The 17,550-nt window shown below is 44.1% G+C and overlaps 1 protein-coding gene across 9 annotated transcripts in view; it reads right to left on the bottom strand.

The window, feature by feature from the left end:
• The window catches only part of celsr1a (cadherin EGF LAG seven-pass G-type receptor 1a), an 83,924-nt gene that overhangs the window by 17,552 nt on the left and 48,822 nt on the right, over positions 1-17,550 (bottom strand). For 6 of the 9 annotated variants that reach the window (XM_084573339.1, XM_084573338.1, XM_084573340.1 and 3 more), the window contains 11 exons: positions 15,559-15,639; positions 7,549-7,706; positions 6,195-6,358; positions 5,793-5,918; positions 3,279-3,445; positions 2,944-3,129; positions 2,726-2,839; positions 2,434-2,608; positions 2,184-2,325; positions 824-944; positions 390-573 (listed from right to left, as the gene is read on the bottom strand). In XM_084573339.1, coding sequence (XP_084429465.1) covers positions 390-573; positions 824-944; positions 2,184-2,325; positions 2,434-2,608; positions 2,726-2,839; positions 2,944-3,129; positions 3,279-3,445; positions 5,793-5,918; positions 6,195-6,358; positions 7,549-7,706; positions 15,559-15,639 — 1,618 coding nt within the window. The remainder of the gene's footprint in view (positions 1-389; positions 574-823; positions 945-2,183; positions 2,326-2,433; positions 2,609-2,725; positions 2,840-2,943; positions 3,130-3,278; positions 3,446-5,792; positions 5,919-6,194; positions 6,359-7,548; positions 7,707-15,558; positions 15,640-17,550) is intronic. The other 3 variants (XM_084573342.1, XM_084573346.1, XM_084573345.1) reach the window with 1 other exon arrangement.

The following is a 17,550-nucleotide window of genomic DNA, read 5'->3' as shown; positions in this document are numbered from 1 at the left end:
TACTGTATTGTGTGTGTGCAGCCCCGCTGCCAAGTTAGCCCGCTAGCCAGATTTGCCTCTTCTGCTTGACTGGGTGACGACAAAGATGTGAAGTTAGCTCAGCTACAGCACCAGCAGACGTGAGCGACGCTATTTGTCTCCTTTTGACACTTCATTGATTCGTCCCGGTTCCCTTTGTCAGCCCCGAACAGCCAGCGTTTGAAATGATCTTTTTCACTAAAGTCCCCTTTGGTTTTTAAAGTCATCAGAATTTTTACGGTTGTCACTTTCCATAAACTTTATTCATGCGCTTTTATGGTAGATAATGCATTTTAATTAATTGTTAATCACTGTCAATATAAACAAATGGACATGCAAATTTGTATAAAAAAAAAAGATTCTTAACATACCCTCGCATCCTGTGGGTGTAACTTCAGCAAAGGGGTTATCGCATCGATTGCACTGACGCCCAATGACTCCTCCTTTGCAGGGGCATTGCCCGGTAACGGGGTCGCAAGTTCGAGAGTCAGAGCCGACAGAGAAACACTCGCAGGGGTAGCAGGTGTCCTCACCCTCAGGTCGATAATGGTTGTCCTGCAGGAAGAAGACACATATGGAAGAGATACATAAATTTTGCACGCATTTTTAAAGGACGCGTATGTAATTTGTATTCAACGATCAAAGTAGATGCTTAAATATGGCGTAAAAAAAGCACGACAGAACACATTACCCAAAATGCAATAGTTCTCAATTTCCTTTCTGGAGCAGCCTTAAACATATTTATAGAAACCAAGCGAATACCCCATTGACTTCTTCTAAAATCTCATGTTATGTCTGCGTTTACCTTGCAGCGGCACTCTCCAGTGGTCTTGTTGCAGTCTTTATGAAATCCCCTGCTTGTATCACAGTTACAGGGTCCGCACACGGGGCTGCCCCACCAACCCTGAGGACACGGCTTCTCCACTCTGTCATTGAAGACAAATGTGAAAATTCATTCAATAAACCGAAGCAAACACACACTGTGGAACACAATACCTTTTTAAGAGGTTATATGACACCTACCACACCAAGTTTAATTTCAATTTCCATTTTGTAGGTTATATAAACAGGACAAAGGTGAATAAACCAAGTTATTGTTTTTTCAGTCAGCATAATGACTAATGCACCTGCTTAGCTTTCATGTGTCCTGGGATCATGCAAAGCAAAGCAATGGTTGATCTGGTTGTGACATGTTACTGAGACGCTATCAGCTCATGGAGATCAAACAAACACCTGATTATCTGTTAAGATCATCTCCAAATAAAATAAATCTACAATAAACTTCCTCTCCACGTTCAAGTCACTTTGGCTGACTGAAACAACACACAGAGACTTTCTTTCTCCGCGAGATGCGATCTCCATCGCCGCAATGTGATCTGATAGGGGACAAGCGGCAGTGTGAGGCCAGCAAAGACTAAACACCTATGGAGGAGCAGTCAAGCACGGAGGGGGAATCCCACATCCTGCTTAAGGCAGGAAGTGATGCGTGTCATGGGGGTCAGAGTTCAGGGGGAAATGACTGGTTCTCAATCGGGGCTGACTAATTCGCGTGAACTCTCACACCGCTGTGAGATGGATTCCCTAACAGATGGCTGACACTCAAATTGTTTTTTGATGTCTGATCTGTCTCGTTCTCTCTCTCCTTCTAACTCACTCTCTCTCTCACACACACACAAGCTCAGATTACCAACTAATAAAGCTGCACGGAAAGACTGCCAACTTTAGAAAGAGAAGATTAAAGAGCTTTTCCATTTCATTTATAACATCTAGATGCTGAGAGCTTTGATTAAAAAACTGTCCTAAAGGGACATGTAAGCGATTGTGATGTTAAAGGTGCGCGATTTTGCATTTTAACATCACTAAATCACTACCGAAAATGTTTTCTGATTGCTGTAGGCAAGCAAGATCATGGTGAGGGCACCTCTTAGCTGAAAATGACATTGTGTGTAGACAGAGATTTTGCAGAATCTCTTTAGCTCCACGGCACAAAACATGCTTCCGAATATTCTCTATGTGGCAGAAGGTGGAACAAATGAATCCCCTGACATTTGAGGGACGCTTATCAGTACAGAACGGTTGATAGTACCAAACAAAAATACATTATGGACTGTAGGTAACTGCAGTGGAAGTCGACACATACATATGCACAGTGGAAGAAAGCTTACTTGTTTTCACAGTACTGGCCGTAGTAGTTTTGTCCACATTCACAGGTGTAGCCGTGGGAGGAGCTCGGTTTGCGGACACATGTGGAAACGTGCTCACAAGGATTGAGCTGACAAGCGTCCACACACTCCTTACCAAAGAAACCTACGGGACAGACAGGGAAGAAGAAATGACACCCAAATCCTGCTGAGCAGAATGATATAATACGCTGCAAATAGCTAATGAGATTTGTATGCGTGCACGTTTGCGTACCTGGGTCACAGACGCAGGTGTGCGCGCTCCAGTCGTCGCTGCAGTGGCTGTTGTCAGGGCAGATGTTGAAGTCGCACGGGTCGGCCAGGTCGCAGCCGCTTTCCACGCGGATCTTCATGCCCTGGCCCATGTTCAGGTTGGCCACGTTGGTGGACGTCTCGCCCATGCGCATGCCCTGATGAAGGACACACAAGAATGAGGGGGGGCACAGAATAGAGAGAAGAATGTGGAGCAAGAATTTACAGGGGAAAGATTTGCTTTTCAGGACGTGAATAGAATTCTACGTGCGCACCTGTATGCAGCCAACAAATCCTCTGCTGACACGGTTTCCATCTCCAGGCAAACCTCCAACGTGAAGAGTCCTCACCTTCAGACCTGGGAGGTTATTCCCGATCTCCACCGACTTCTGCTTAAAATGAGCAAAACGCTGAAGTAAACCTGAACTTGACGTACATTAAGTGGAACTTTTTCGTACTGCCATAACTACTTGTGGTATAGCATGCCATGTACCTGGTACATGCCGTAGTCCAGGGACACGGAGGCCATGTATTTGATGTCCTTTCCATCCTTTATGCTTTTCAGTTCCACCAGCAAGTGGTGCCACTCTCCGTCGTTGACACGAACTTGGGGGAAGATCAGCGACGCCACCAGCTGCTGCCTCAGCAACACTTCCATACGGACCTGTTGTTCACTGACCTGGTGAGAAGATGGAGAAATCTGATGACAAGACTGCAGCCTCAACTATATCGCATTCTGTTTTTCCTTAAGAAGTATATTAAAGAAAAATGCCACTGTATGCTGACGATGGTGACGTCTTTTCTGACAGTAATTTGTCGATATCGCACCATGAGGTTGATGGTGGAGGAGGGTCCGACGTTGGCCTGCATCAGAGTCCCAGCGGGCTGCCTGGTGCGGAACATGAGGCCTATGTACCAGGGTACGGCGACGGTAATGTCGGGCTCACTCCAGGACACGCGCGCCTGGCCGTCAAAGAACTGAGGAGATGGCATCACTGGAAAAGGAATGAGACAGGAAGAAGAAGTAAAGAGTTAAAAGGATTTTTTTTTTTAATTGTGTATTTACAGTCTTCAGTATTAATACTTTGGTTCCTGTTCTGAAGAGGGGTTGAGATTCCCTGCTATGGTTTGGAACCACATTTTCCACCACATCATATAATTGCTACTTCACGTCTAAAGGATTACTACATAATAATTCTTCAACAAACATCCAATGTCTGGAGACTTTCTGAAAATCCACCGAGAACCCTGACGACGTGGCAGGCAGAGTAAAAAGCTCCCGTGGACGTTGAGAGAGCAAACACGGCCCTCCTCGCACAAAACGAGGGTCAATCTTTCAGTGGAGCGTACAATCAGTGTTTCCTCCTGTATAATCCACACCAAAAACTCTGCTCCCCAGGGTGCATATTTCAGCTGAAGCATTCACAAATACACTCACACACAGGCTGTAATTATAGGACAAAGCACATATTTGTTCCTGGTAGCAGAAAACTTTAGCGGTTTTTGTCTGACTTCTTTCCCAAAGCTTATTGCTCCATAAAGTGAAAAAAACATTAATCTTTGAATACATAAAAACAGCCACTCCTCAGTTATTAATAATATTATTAAGACTCAGTTCTTAGGAATAAGCTTTAAGCTTTAAGCTAAATGTTGGCGTCCCAGCTACAGCGTCGGCCCGGGCCCTACGCAGACGCTAACGCCGTAGCCTGACGTGCGCCTCCCCAGAAATGTAACTACGTGCCACAGTGGTGCAGACTGCAAAGAGTTGTGATTGGTCCGCTTGGTAGCAGCCTGTTTCCACTTTATTATTCCCGGATGCTTGTCCAGCTCCGCAAGTTTCAAATTGATTGTTTTGGATCCATAAAGATGGAACACAGTGAGGTAGCGTAGGCTGCGTGCGTAGGTTACGGCTTCTATGTCCCGCAGTACCTTAAAAGAGCCTTTAGAGTTTATGCAAGGGTAAGAGTGGCTCTGGAAAAATGACAGTCTGTGGATGGTAAAGAAGGCATAGCGGCAACCAGGTCTTAGAAAGTATTCGGTTTGCAAGTCCAGCTACATCCTAGCGTAGCGCTGCTGGACAAATGCCAAAAATGCACTTTAGCCTCTTGTTTAGTTGTCATCAATAGACGCAGATGCCTCTGGAAGCATGTATATAGACCCACAACCAATCAGATTTAAACATACCTTTAAACATCTTGGTTGTGCATTAACAGTGCACCTCCACATAGTCATCACATTAAAACTGCCCCATATTAGATTCGTTTTTTGTGTACTGAACTGTTTTTAATCTCTAGTTACAAATGAACCACAGTGTATTAGATGCCTGTATTATTCTTAGTTTTGAATGGTCTGTCAATCAAAATCTGATCTCGTAGAACAAGAAGGTAAATAAGCCAGGTGGGTGACATCCAGTGCGTTCTAATTGTTTTATGCCCGTCCAGTATGGATGACGGTGGCGGGGCAAAATAACAACTCTCTTGTTTCTCCCGCGCCAAGGAAGTGTGCGAAGCCGCAAACCAAATGTGTCAACAACCAGCAGAGCGGCCAAAACCTCTTCCCGGCTCGCTGTGATCCCGGCCCAGTTCAGATACTGGATACTGGGGCCTGGCACCGGCTGGTCGGCTACCTCATAGAAGAGAGGGCAGGGAGAGCATTCACACCTTTACACATTGTTTGGAAGCTCGCCCTGGAGGAAGAAATCAAAGTTCTCTCCTTTCCATAGAAGAACACGAGACGAGTTATGGGGTGTAAATAACAACACTGGTGGCTGGCTGAGATGCTTTTATGTTCCCTCGAATTCATACCTCCAGACTTTTTATCTATCTCTGTACACTGTTAGGCTATTTATAGTATATGTACAGTATATGTTTGCAAAGTGACATGAGCTGCTGATCACACCGGCTGCAGAGGCAGCAGAAAGAGCTATGGGATCAGTGCCTTTTGTTTGATCCTTTGAGTCTAGGTTTTAAGAAATGAGTCAGAGCCAGGGTTCGCTCTTTGTCCTCCAAAACTCCAAACCTCAGGCAATGTTTAGAGTCTCATCAGAGGCTTCACTGTGACTTTCCATTGTGACTGCCGCATGAGTCAGGCTGAGTCAAACGAGGTGTTCCTTATCCAGTTTGATCTCCCGAATACACACGGTTTCCTGGAAGTCCTCAGACACACACGCTGTGGGTAAACACGCGCGCGACACGTGCACATTTGGCCAGAGACCCCTGTACACGGATGCATGTGAAAACGGCTGCAACGCATGAATGTGCACGCGCGTCAACGCACGATCGAGCTGACTCCGCTCGACTTTTAATCTGTACATTTGATCAGCTGCACGCACGCGTTCCTTACCTTGCTCGCAGTTTTTGCCACCGTAACCGGTAGGACAATCACAGCTGTAGGTGTTCCACTTGCTGACGCACACTCCTCCGTTCTGGCACACATCATTCGTGCAGAAGTTTTTCTTTGCTGGACAACCTGAACATTAAACACATAAAGATATATTGATCACCTGTGTGTTTGTTTCCATGCATGAGCTGCAGAAACCAGGAAAAGGCAGTGATTTAACATTAGCAGCAAACTTTTTCCTCTTATTTAAGCTTCTTATTAAGTACTGAATTGGGCTATTTCATGATTTATGAGTCCTTAAACATCCTGAAAAGTTAGAAAATAACTTTTTCAAGTAACAGTGTGTCCTAGAAATGAGCAGCGTCTCTGCCTCTGCTGTAAAACTCTGCCGAGTAAATATCTAACCCGCTGTGGTGCCGTTGTTAGCGATGTAGCTGGCCATGTCGATGGGTCTGCTGTCGATGCTCAGGTTTCTCATGCAGCCCACAAAATCCCGGTTCCTGACCGGGAAGTCTTCCGGCAGGTTGGGAACTCCGCCGAGCAACAGCGGCCCCGTCAAGTCCAGAGACCTGCAGAAGAAACCGAAATGCTGAGCGGCGTCCAAAGCCGTTACACAATAATCAGAGACATGAGAACATCCAATTTGTGAAATGTAACCTGCGGAGCGCTTGTCGCTTGTGTCCTCGCGTCACCCCGGAAAGGGTGACCGGGGTGATTCAGTAAACCTCAGTGATATTTACGAACTGAGATCATTGTGTGAAAGTTTAAAGCTGTCAGGTTTAACATACTTGGTCATGTAGGAAGCTGCTTAGACCCACGGATTCAAAAATACTCCAAACACAACACGGCTTTAAGATGCTTAACGTGACGCAACGGGGCACAAAAGCCCACTAATCATGGAAATGTATAAGTTGCGTTGATTTAGCACAAGCAGTGCTACTTAGCTGGGAAAATGCAGAGCTCAATCAAAGAGGGCTTGTCTGAAGAGAATTTGGATGTATGGATACTTAGCATGATAGAGAAATAGAAATAGAAATATATCTTAAGGACATTTGTGCAGAAAGATGCAGCAGAGCGTCAGTACTAGAGGACTGTAGTTGTACGTGCTGTACTCATACTATGCTAGTTATAGATTTTTATCTAGACCGACTGCCTGGCAAGTCTCGCTCTGCCCCTTAGTCACACTCTCCATCATGTCAAGACGCTTCCGAAACCTTTCAATCTTCTGCCGTTTTGCAACACATGACACGCCGGTGTAATGTATGATAGAATATCCCAGCGTTAAAACATCCTCTGAACGTCTCTCAGCGTCTGCGACCTGTGCAACAAGTTCCTGAAAGAATGTAACCTCATTAACTCCCCTTTGAAGCTTTCTGTCTCCACCCTCTACATACTAAATGTGTCTGAGCATGCAAGCTCTGGAAAAAAAATGTCTCACACTATAAAAACAAAAATTGATTAGTGTGTGCGTGTGTATGTGTGGTAAAAACACACAGTAAATCCTTTAAAGCCCGTGCTGAGATGAGCTTTTGGTTGTCTGACAGCGGTAAGGCCATGAGGATGAACCCGGAGATTAAAAGATAACGCGAGAGGACAGCAGAATCAAAGTTGTGTAATCTGCTGTAATGAAGGCAATTTGCGGAAGCCCCCGGGGTGCAACATATTCGCCTATTAGTCAGTGGAGTGTGTGGGATGGCTTCAAGACAAAGGGCGCCGGGACACGAGAAGAAAAAGTGAAAGAGTTTTTTGCTGGCCTTACTTCTTCTGTCCTGTCTGGGTGCCCTGTGCAGCACAGGAGTAGTTGCCAATCTGCTTCCCGAAGCGAATCGCCATGGAGATGTCACAGTCGTCCACGGCGACCACGGCCACCTTTTCGCTAGAAGGTCCGTGAGGGATGCCTAGTCGCCCGATGTTAGGCTGAAAAATAAGACGACATCCAGTGATTCATCAGCATTTTATAAATAAACTGTCATATCAACACATGTATTGGTTCTTTGTGCCTGCCCGAGTCTCACAATGATCTATATTACAGTCTATTGTTCTGGTGAATTCCCATAACCGACTGAATTTAGTTAAAATATTTAATGCTTGATTTCATTCTTTGTTTTGTGTTTTCTTTTCACACAATCCGGGAGAGTTGCCCGGGCCGGCAGCCCGATCGGCGCGGGTCAGCGGTACATAAACAATGTCTAGCTGACTTTAGGCGACTTGGAGCCGAAGCACACAGGCCTCCTTTGGCTTAATGCGACAAAAAAGCCCATTGTGTCTCAGCTCGCGCCTAATGAGTCCAAAGTAGGCTAAGTCCCCCATCAAGGCCCGTGGCCGACAAATGTTGATCTGAGAAAATGTGGATCAGCTTAGAAAAATCAGGCCACCAAATCGCTTTAGATGTCTCTAATATGGAACCTGAGACCCAAGTTCAGCGGAGCATGTCGTTAACGGTAGTTTAATTCGAGAAGCGTTTCCACCAATTACAGAACGACGCATCTTTTCCTTCAAGATGCCCAAAGCTGATAGCAACGTTTACAGTAAAACGGCTGCTTGGATTTCAATCTCCAGATGTGACTCGCTCGCTGAAGATGAGATGATAAGTTCACACTTCTGCTTCCCCATGGAGAGGGGTTAGGGTAACCACAGACACCAGATCTGATCCCACTGCAGTGTTTACATTAGGCTGTTTAAAGGCTGACAGGCTGAGCGATAGAAGGGGAGACATCTAGACCACTAAGGTGACATGTCGCTACAGCTCCGTGTTACAAAAGACAAAAACACGTTCCCATTTTTTCATTTGAAACTAAATGAAAAGTTTAAAAGCGGGTTATTTCAGGAATACTGCATGGATTTTACAGAAATGTAATAGAAGAGAGAATAGAGGCAGGGACAGAAAGACTGCATGTGTTTGTCTCCTACTTAGTAAATAGGATTAGAGTAATGAGATACTGGTGGGGCAGAGACAAGGCGAACAAAGGATGAAAAAAAGGAGGGCGAAAAACAGAAAAGAAAGGACGGCAGACAAAAAAAAAAAGTAAGTGGACTGACCAAAAAAAACAACCAGAGATAAAGGAGAAAAGGCAAACAAAAATGAGCAATAGACGGGTATGCTATCTTCTATTTTGGCTCAGGTGGCTCCTGGACCGGGCATAGTTTGAAACCCACAGGGAGTCTGAGCGCGGATTGTCGCTGCCACTCCCTCCAACGTGTCCTGTTTCCATGGATTCTACCAAAAACTCTTTCCATGAGACATACAGGAAGTACAGGCCCTATGACACCGCCGCTGTTTTCAGGCATTCAGCAGGAAAAATGCATATCAGGTGCATAACAGTGAATGAATCATGAACAAAGAGACAACCAGCCACACATCTAATGATAATTTTTGTGTCACTCATCCACATTTTTTTAAATTGACTGCTTTGCTATAGTAAAAAGTAATTAGTAAAAGCGAAATAGCAAATTTTTTTAGGTTAGTTACGGCTGTACTCATGACAATTTCCGTGTTTCATTGGTTTTTAGATTCATTTTTGCGTCCATTACTACGTCACAGTCCAATGAAATGTCTATAGATGTGTTGCTTTGTCCAGTGAATGCCAAGAAAGCAGCAAATTTTGGAAGAATCTGCTTGTTTCTCCATTTTTAATAACATTATTTAAATTTAGGCTTGTGATTAATATACACTGATCGTTGTATGTTGGACTTGTATAACAATCATGCCGGTCAGAAACCACACCCCTGTCATAACGCTCTGTAAAAGGCGCCTACCGCCACCTCCTACCGTCACCACGGTAACCACAGACATCAGATACCGGTTAACAATTGTTGGCGCCTCCCACTGTTGTCTAAAGAAGCGTAACTCAGAGGAGAAGCGAATGACGCCTTGTTTATAAAGTAACTTTTTTAAAAGAGTCTACTTCCCGAGCTAACATGATGCTCTACTTTAACAGACTTGCAACAGGCACTGCTTTTAATATATTATCTTGCTGTAAGATGTGCTTGAATGTCCCCCGTGGGCAGCCTGTGAATAAATGGTTATAGTGGTTTTGTTCTGAAAGCAGCTGGAGTCTGAAACAGTGGAGAAAGTTGGCGTTGTGCAGCCGGCAGCGAAAGAACTCAGGACAATCATGACACAAACAGCCCAAATGTTCAAAGAAACTCAACAGTGGGAACAGAAAATACAGTAAAAGAGGGCAGAGAGGAAAAAAAAATGTCCACGTGTAGGAAGAAAGTTAAAGGTGGTGCAGTTTTATTGGACACTATTGTATAAGGGTATTATTACGCAGTGAACTAAAACTGCTCCATTTAATGAACAAATTCCTGTAAAATCAGATTAAGGGGCAAAATAAAAATAAATCCCACTCGTGAGCTTTCTTTATGTTGCTTTTGTTTGGCATCTGTCCTTGCAAACGTCTACAGAACATTCAGGATCTTAGTCAGGACCAGATTTGAGGAAGTTCCCTTTATTTGCTGTCAACTATCATGAGAAAGAATATAAATATCAAATGACTAATTTAAGTCAAACAAACTACAATTACTTTTCAGACGAGTGTGAAGAAGAAAACCTGAAAGTTTGCCTGACTATAAATAACTTTGATGGGTAACAAAAGGTACTAAAGAATCTGCAGTCACTCTGATTACAGCACAATGTCCCTTTTGAGCTCAGTCAAGCGCCGAAGACGAGATAAAGACAAGAAGAAAAACCAGAGAGGGACAGAGATACCCAGATGTTTTACGTAGTGAATCCGCAAACTCAAATTGTCTGGGGATACAGCCGTTACATGTACTGATAGTTCAGACACTATTCACACTGAATACTGCAAAGGCTCAACTACATACAGTATATCTAGAGTAATGCGCGGTTTATGCTTCTGCGTCAATTTGACGTCATAGCTACGGTGACAGCGCAGACCCTACGCAGATGCTAATACTGGAACTAACGCGCACCTCCCCAGAATTGTAGACCGCAGACCGCAAGAGCTGTGTTTGGTCCGCTTGGCAGTAGCTATTTCCACTTTCAGCCGAGGTTTCAGTCGCCATGGTTGAAAGTGAAGCGGGAAGTAGAAACTAAAATGAACCCGACTGGCAAAAAAGACACAGCGTCGACTAGCGTTTGGGTGCCGTTTTTACAGAGTGAGCCAGACTGGCGAGCACACAAGTATAAAAGACTCGTATTGACTTAGGCTACATGTGAAGGTTACGGCGTCTACGTACCGCAGAGGTATAAACCGCTCTTAAGGGTGAAACACATATAACATGTAGAGGATAAAGGAGCATTAAAACAACTATAAACATATTTACAGTGTATATATGAATAAATGAGCTCTTTATCACAGGGCTATTGTAAGATACAGTAAGACACAAATTAGCTTCTGACAAACAAGACTGCTTGTGATTTAAAAGTAGTTCCTGTGCAAAAAATTATCAGGGTTTTTATTTGTCTATGTTAATTTAGACGCTCTTATTAGATGAACGTGGAAACAGTGTCTCTGATTCAAACAGTGCCGCAAACGTCTAACTTAATCATTGCGAAAATATTGAATTGCACTGAATTATAATTCCACACAAATGCTATTCTGTCTACAAAGCTTGGTCAGCAGCTTTCACCGATTGCTGTAGCCATCCATTGTTGCATCCTGCCTCATATCATGACCACACAGAGCGATAAAAAAAAAAAGTTTTATAATTTCATTGAAGGAATGAAGGACTGACATTCATAGACGATCTCTCCAGACATAAATTCATTGTTTTGCACATGGAGAGCGAGAGAGAGGAATTAAAAGCCTCTGCAACTCATCTACACTAAGCTGGCTAGTAATTACTGAAAGTGGGTATAATTGTTTGGGAATATTTTAGAAATTGTTGAAGACCCAACCAATCTAAGATGCCACCAAACTTTCAAGCTGAGGGAGTCTAGAAGCGGTGAACATGGCCGGCCGATCGTACAGAGTTTCAGGCTTTTTTCTGACCCCTCGTTTTAAAGTGCACTTGGCCCTCATTTTGAGGGGGGCCCCGTGAGAGTCTCTTATTTACCCCCGGCCCTCCTCTGGGGCTGTTGAAGATTCCCTCTCACTAAGGTGTCGTCTCCAGGGGCGATAGGCTTGCTGCAGCCATGGCAACGCACTTGATCCCCGCAGCTCGCCACAAAGACGAGGAGGGCAGAGGACACGAGCGGATTGGCCGCAAACCACACACACTCTCGCTGGTTCACCTAAACACAGAAAGTCCCGCCGTGTTCAGTCAACACACACACTTTCGCTCCACACAAACACACTGTGAACACACAGGGAAAAGATGCACCCAAGCACACACACACAGACACATACAGACATCCCTATTACCATGGGGCTGTCAAAGCCGACATGATAACTTAACCAGCCCTGCGGCCGGGATAAAGAGCCCCTCTGCACAGATTGAGTTACATGCTAAACACAGTTCGACAGCTTAGTCAGAAAACACCTCAAACACTGTCAAAATGAGCAACTAATGACCAGGAAATATGTGTGTGTGCGTGTGTGTACATAAGTGGTGATTATCTTCTTGTGTATGTGTCTCTGGGGAGCATGGGGAAGGATGTCTTGAGCCTATGTGCTGAGTGAGCAGGTGGCGTGCTCGTACGTGTGTGCGGGTGTGATGCAGGAAGTGGCCAGCGGAGCTGCAAGCGGCCACACACTTCATTTTGATCATAGAGGAAGAATGGCGCACAGTCTCTGATTTGTTTGCGTTCGCCCGAGGAAATGCCATTGTTGCTGACTCTTGGATGAAAATTACACTTGGTGGATATTTGAAACGCGGCCTCTTGACGCTTTAAAGTGTGTGTGTGCGTGTGGTTTCCCTTTGTTAAACGGAGGAAACCACAACAGAAGACCCAACATGATTTTATTATCATAAAGTCCCCATAAGAGAATAGCTTTAGTGTAGCCACATAAACTGGAGGAAAACTGGAGCCAAAATAAAGATGGGAATTAAACCAAAACCCTCTTGTGTGTGTGTGTGAAGTTGATTTTTGGCCTTGTCATGCCCAGGCTAGTGTGTCCCACCTTCCCTCTGGCAGAAAACAGACTCTGTCATGTCCACATTACCTCACCTGCCCTCTGGCTATGTAAACCTAGAAGTGTGACACACACAAAAACACATACACACACACACACACACACACACACACACACACATCAAGTTTACGGAGGCTTTCCACAAGGCTACGATGTCCCATGTTCAAGCCTATATGTTACTGCCGTCTTCATCGTCTCATCGCACTTCTACCTTTCAGAGTAACAGGTGGACAGCGACCATTGTTGGCTTGTTGCTTTCATGCTGCAAAACAAATGTGTGGGTGACACACAAACTGAGGTAAGAGTAACTGTATCCTGGTTTTAATGGCTTGAGAAAATTCCTTCTAAAACTCGACAAATGCGGCCATGTGCTTTTATCCTGAAATCGGTAGGATTGTTAGTTTTCCACTGCTGGTTAAAGCTTATTTTAAACGTAGGTCTTGTCTATTTGACTTACATTCCTTAATTTTTCCCGCTCTTTTAGATACCTTACAGTTTTTCATGTCATTTGCTGATTTTGGATAAACCTGATAATTTTGCTACCACTTGTAGCATGCTAACATAGAGTAATCCACAGGTCTGCAACCATACCAGAAAAAAAGAAGACTACAGAAAAAGGCCCTACCACTTGCTAAGTCCCGACTTCCTGTGTTACTGTTGCTAGGTTAGACAAACTATAGCACTGCACGGGTCCGTTAGCATAGAAAAATGTTGAAAACCAGTGGACTTAGTTACCATTGAAATTCGTAATTTTGATTACTCAAATGGAAAATGTTAGTGGGTACAGAAGAGGAAATAACCACACGTAAAAACTGAACTGATCAAAAGACAGTTCTTCCAATGAATTAGCTCAGTTGCTAATGCTAGCCGCCTCCCCTCCACGTTACTTCTAGATTCTGTTATTACAGGTTTCAACCAAAAGCACATAGGTTGCACTACAAACTGGTAGTCAAAGAATCAAAGCTCTTTCTTTCAGCAGTGACCATCTAACATTATCTAAACAGCTCTGTAGAGGTAACAACAAGCGATTAAGGATCATCAAGATAGACGCTAATGTGTAGCACTAAAAGCTAGTGGCACAATAAAAAAGCAGGCCCGATCGGGATAAGGGCGATAAGAAATACATAAGCTGAAAAAGATAAGAGTGAGGAATCGGGAGACGCGAGGGAGGAGGAGGACACTTAACTGCCAGGAGAACAGAGCAGCTATAAACTATAAGAACGTTTCCTTCCTCTCAACTTCATTTCTACATCCTCAGCACTTTTACCGTTCTTCGTTTAACCTCCTCCCCTGAAATTCCACTTTCTGGTTGTCTCTAATAAGAGGTTTAGGTCATGCTAGGTGAGGTGTGTGAAATTTATTCCTTTCAGCGGCGCACACACACTGTTTCACACAAAGAAAATTGGGGAGGGTGAAGAAAAGACATGAGACAGTGTGGTGTAGTGAGTCAGGTAGTCATGTATGAAGGCGGTCTGTAGTGACAGATTGATAAGATTTATCTCCATTCCTCAATGACAGAATAATGTACATATCTGCAGTTCCTTCTTGCTGGTAACTCATCCAGGCAGACACACATATAAATGTCTGCATACAACACATCCCGCTGTGGAGGAAGTGGGCGATATCTGCCAAAATTCAGAAGTTATGTTTAGTCATTATTTAGTTAATTCTCCAATGAATGCAATGAGAAGATTAAGGATGTGACATTAAATCCTTTAAAATTATAGACAGTCTAAACAGAAGCATGGGAGCCGAGATGCATTAGCTGTCTGTACTCGTTACAAGAAACGTCTCTGACTAATTCCGAGCATCGTTAATCCAACCTGACAGACTCAGAATTTCAGCACTGCCGCCAATAAAAACAACAATCGCTGCTCACCGTGTGTCTACCTACATGTCTGCCTGCCAACGCTCAGACACGTTTATTTCACCTGAACAAATGTCAAAGGAAGAAGTCAACAAGATCTGACAGATGAGCAGCCAGGTTGTTACTGTGTCCTTTTTTGCTCATACACCCTTATTCTTAGCCATGAGTAGCTTCTCTAGCCAAGCAGAGAAATGAAATGGGGCAGATAAAGAGGAATGTGATATTTATTCATGTAAGGGGGGTTGATGTTTCACGACCCTGAAAAAATACACGATATGTTTCCACAGCTCACATTTGGACGCCCAAATTCAAACCCTAATCAATCTTCTGTAATTTGACAGATTTTTTTTGGGATGTTTAAAGATGCCCTTTAAGCTAAAAGTACTGTTAAGAAAATAATAAAACGAGAAGCCAGGCTGAGGCAGGAAAAGCCGGTGGAGTTTTGTACATTTATTACACGTACAATGGTGAGTTTATGATTTTTATGTGCAATATTCAAAAACTTTGAATGTAATCACGTGTTTCCAAAAGAAGCCATGAAAAACAACTCTTATGCTATAATGAAAAAAAAAAAAGAAGATAAAAGACAACCCGGTCACACTGGAACAAAGTTCAGTTTCTACTGCCAACGACAATCCCAAACCACACCACCTACAACAGCATCTTCTACAGACAACAGCCTGACTAAACAAAAGCCAACACCTTAGCGTTAGAGGCCGTGTTCCCTTTGTGTATCTAACAAAAGAATGCACACCAGTGTTAGTCCAGTAGACTGTACTAGAAGAAGAGCAGGGACTACATGAAACCCAGGAGGAGGGGGTGGAGACACCAGGTGGGGACTAAACTAGAGGTCAAAGATTACCTCCTTCTGATTGAGCTCCAGCCAGGTGGTATAGAGCGGGAGGCGCAGAGCCCCACTGGAGTCCATCAGACTCCCCCCTTCCTGGTAGAGAGACACCGTGAGAGAAAGACACCGCGTTAGAGCTGCAGCCCACAACCAAGCCACATCACTATCACTATGTGTGTGTGTGATGGGTGTTAAAAAATATGTATTCTACGCGCCATTGATCCAGTCTAGATTGTGTTTTTGGTTTATTCAAAAGTAAACTGACTATAACATGAGGTTTGTCTCCATGTATATCCGTTCCGGCCTTTGCACCCATCAATGTACATCCACCCAAGTATGAAGACAAACATCTTTGTGTGCACATACTGTATGTGTTTGTGCGCACGAAGGCATGCATGCTGAGGTGTCTGCGGCTGCAGTTGCTTCCAGCCGGTCTGCCAACAATAACGACGTCCAGAAGCAGAACGCCGTTCCTTCTTGCCCACTTCAAAAACACCTCTCCCGCCACCTCGCACAATAGGCTACAACCCATGCACTGCCGCCTCTGGACAAAGGTATCTCTGGCAGATCTATATCACACTGTGAAATACCATGCAGGTGAAATTTACAGCAGGAAAAACAGAGGGAACATTCCTAGTGTCACAACAATTTTGAAAGACTCAAATCCAGCTTCTACGTGTCAACAAAGACAGCTGAACGACACAAAAGATGAGCATGAGAGCATGTTACAAACTGTGTCACCATTACAATGAGTGATTAAAGCTACTTCTATTAGTACATGCATTGTTTTAACAGCCACAAATACTGTTTCCTGTGTTATAATTAACTAAACAGTAGTGGATAGTAATGCACCGCGTGTGTTTATGTGCGATGATAACCTTAACTGTTTGGGGTCTGAGGAAACACACGTCAAGAAGAACAAAGACCAACGTGGCCTCTTCCTCTGAAAACACGCCCTGCCGGGGAATGCAGAGTCTGGGGCTTCACCTCCAAAAAGAACCACTTAACCTTTGTAAGACGCACTTAGCAGAGAAAATACGCAAACCTGCACCCAGGTCTGTGCAGAAACACGTGACACGGCACTGATATTGGCACGTATCCCTGTCCGCGGCCGACGAAGTGAGCCCACGTGACCAAGGCACAGTCGAACGCCTAATAAGGAATGTGTTCTTCTATCTCATTATGCCCATCCAGGAGAGCCTTGTGTGGCTTTGAGCGTTAGCTATAAAACTACAATGAAAGGAGATGGATGGCAACTTCGAAACCACAATTATCCGCTGTGTGCCTGGCTGTGTGCGACAGACTGCATATCAGCTCATCCTGAAAAAACACTGTAAATCCTGTAACATCAACAGTGAGACGCAAAGTAATACAAAGAGGGGGATAACAGTCTGCTTATTTTACAGCTCAGACTGAGATAAGTGTTCAGAACGGTCCTCCTAAAGAAGACCAGTGAGACAACGCAACATACGCATTTGTATACACTGTGTACGCTGCTGGTTAATCTACAAAAAGAGCCTGCTTTTTACATTTATTCATCTCTTTGTGCATCAAATATAATTTCATTAACCCACAATTGTGTACCGTAGCATGCCAACACATCTTCTGTAGCTTCTGTTTTATTAATTGCTTATATTTTCTGATAGCTATTTTACTTTTTGCTTTACTTTTTGGTCCCTGCCAGCTCTTGGATAAGATATCTGTAAGTGATGAAAAAAAACACATCACATATCCCCGCTTTGCCGCCTTAAAAAGTTCTAACTCCTTGAATACCTTAAGTCAGAACCAATCAGGTGAGTGTTGAGTGAATATCCGTGAGGGTTTTGTGTTCTCTTAACGTGTTATTTTAGGCAGGAGAGCTCCAGTGCTATCCCGGTTTCCAATGCTAAGCCCCGAAAATGTTAAAAGCAGCGACTGTCCTCATTGGAGTAATAGGTTTCTAAATGCGGCTGATGTGATTTGGTTACAGTTTCAGTCCAGCAGGTGTGGAATGCAAAACTATACACG

Source organism: Chelon labrosus (assembly GCF_963514085.1).
Source record: "Chelon labrosus genome assembly, chromosome: 23".
NCBI classification, from domain to species: domain Eukaryota; kingdom Metazoa; phylum Chordata; class Actinopteri; order Mugiliformes; family Mugilidae; genus Chelon; species Chelon labrosus.
The sequence above is the reverse complement of the archived record's forward strand: the minus strand, read 5'-3'. Positions and strand labels throughout refer to the sequence as shown.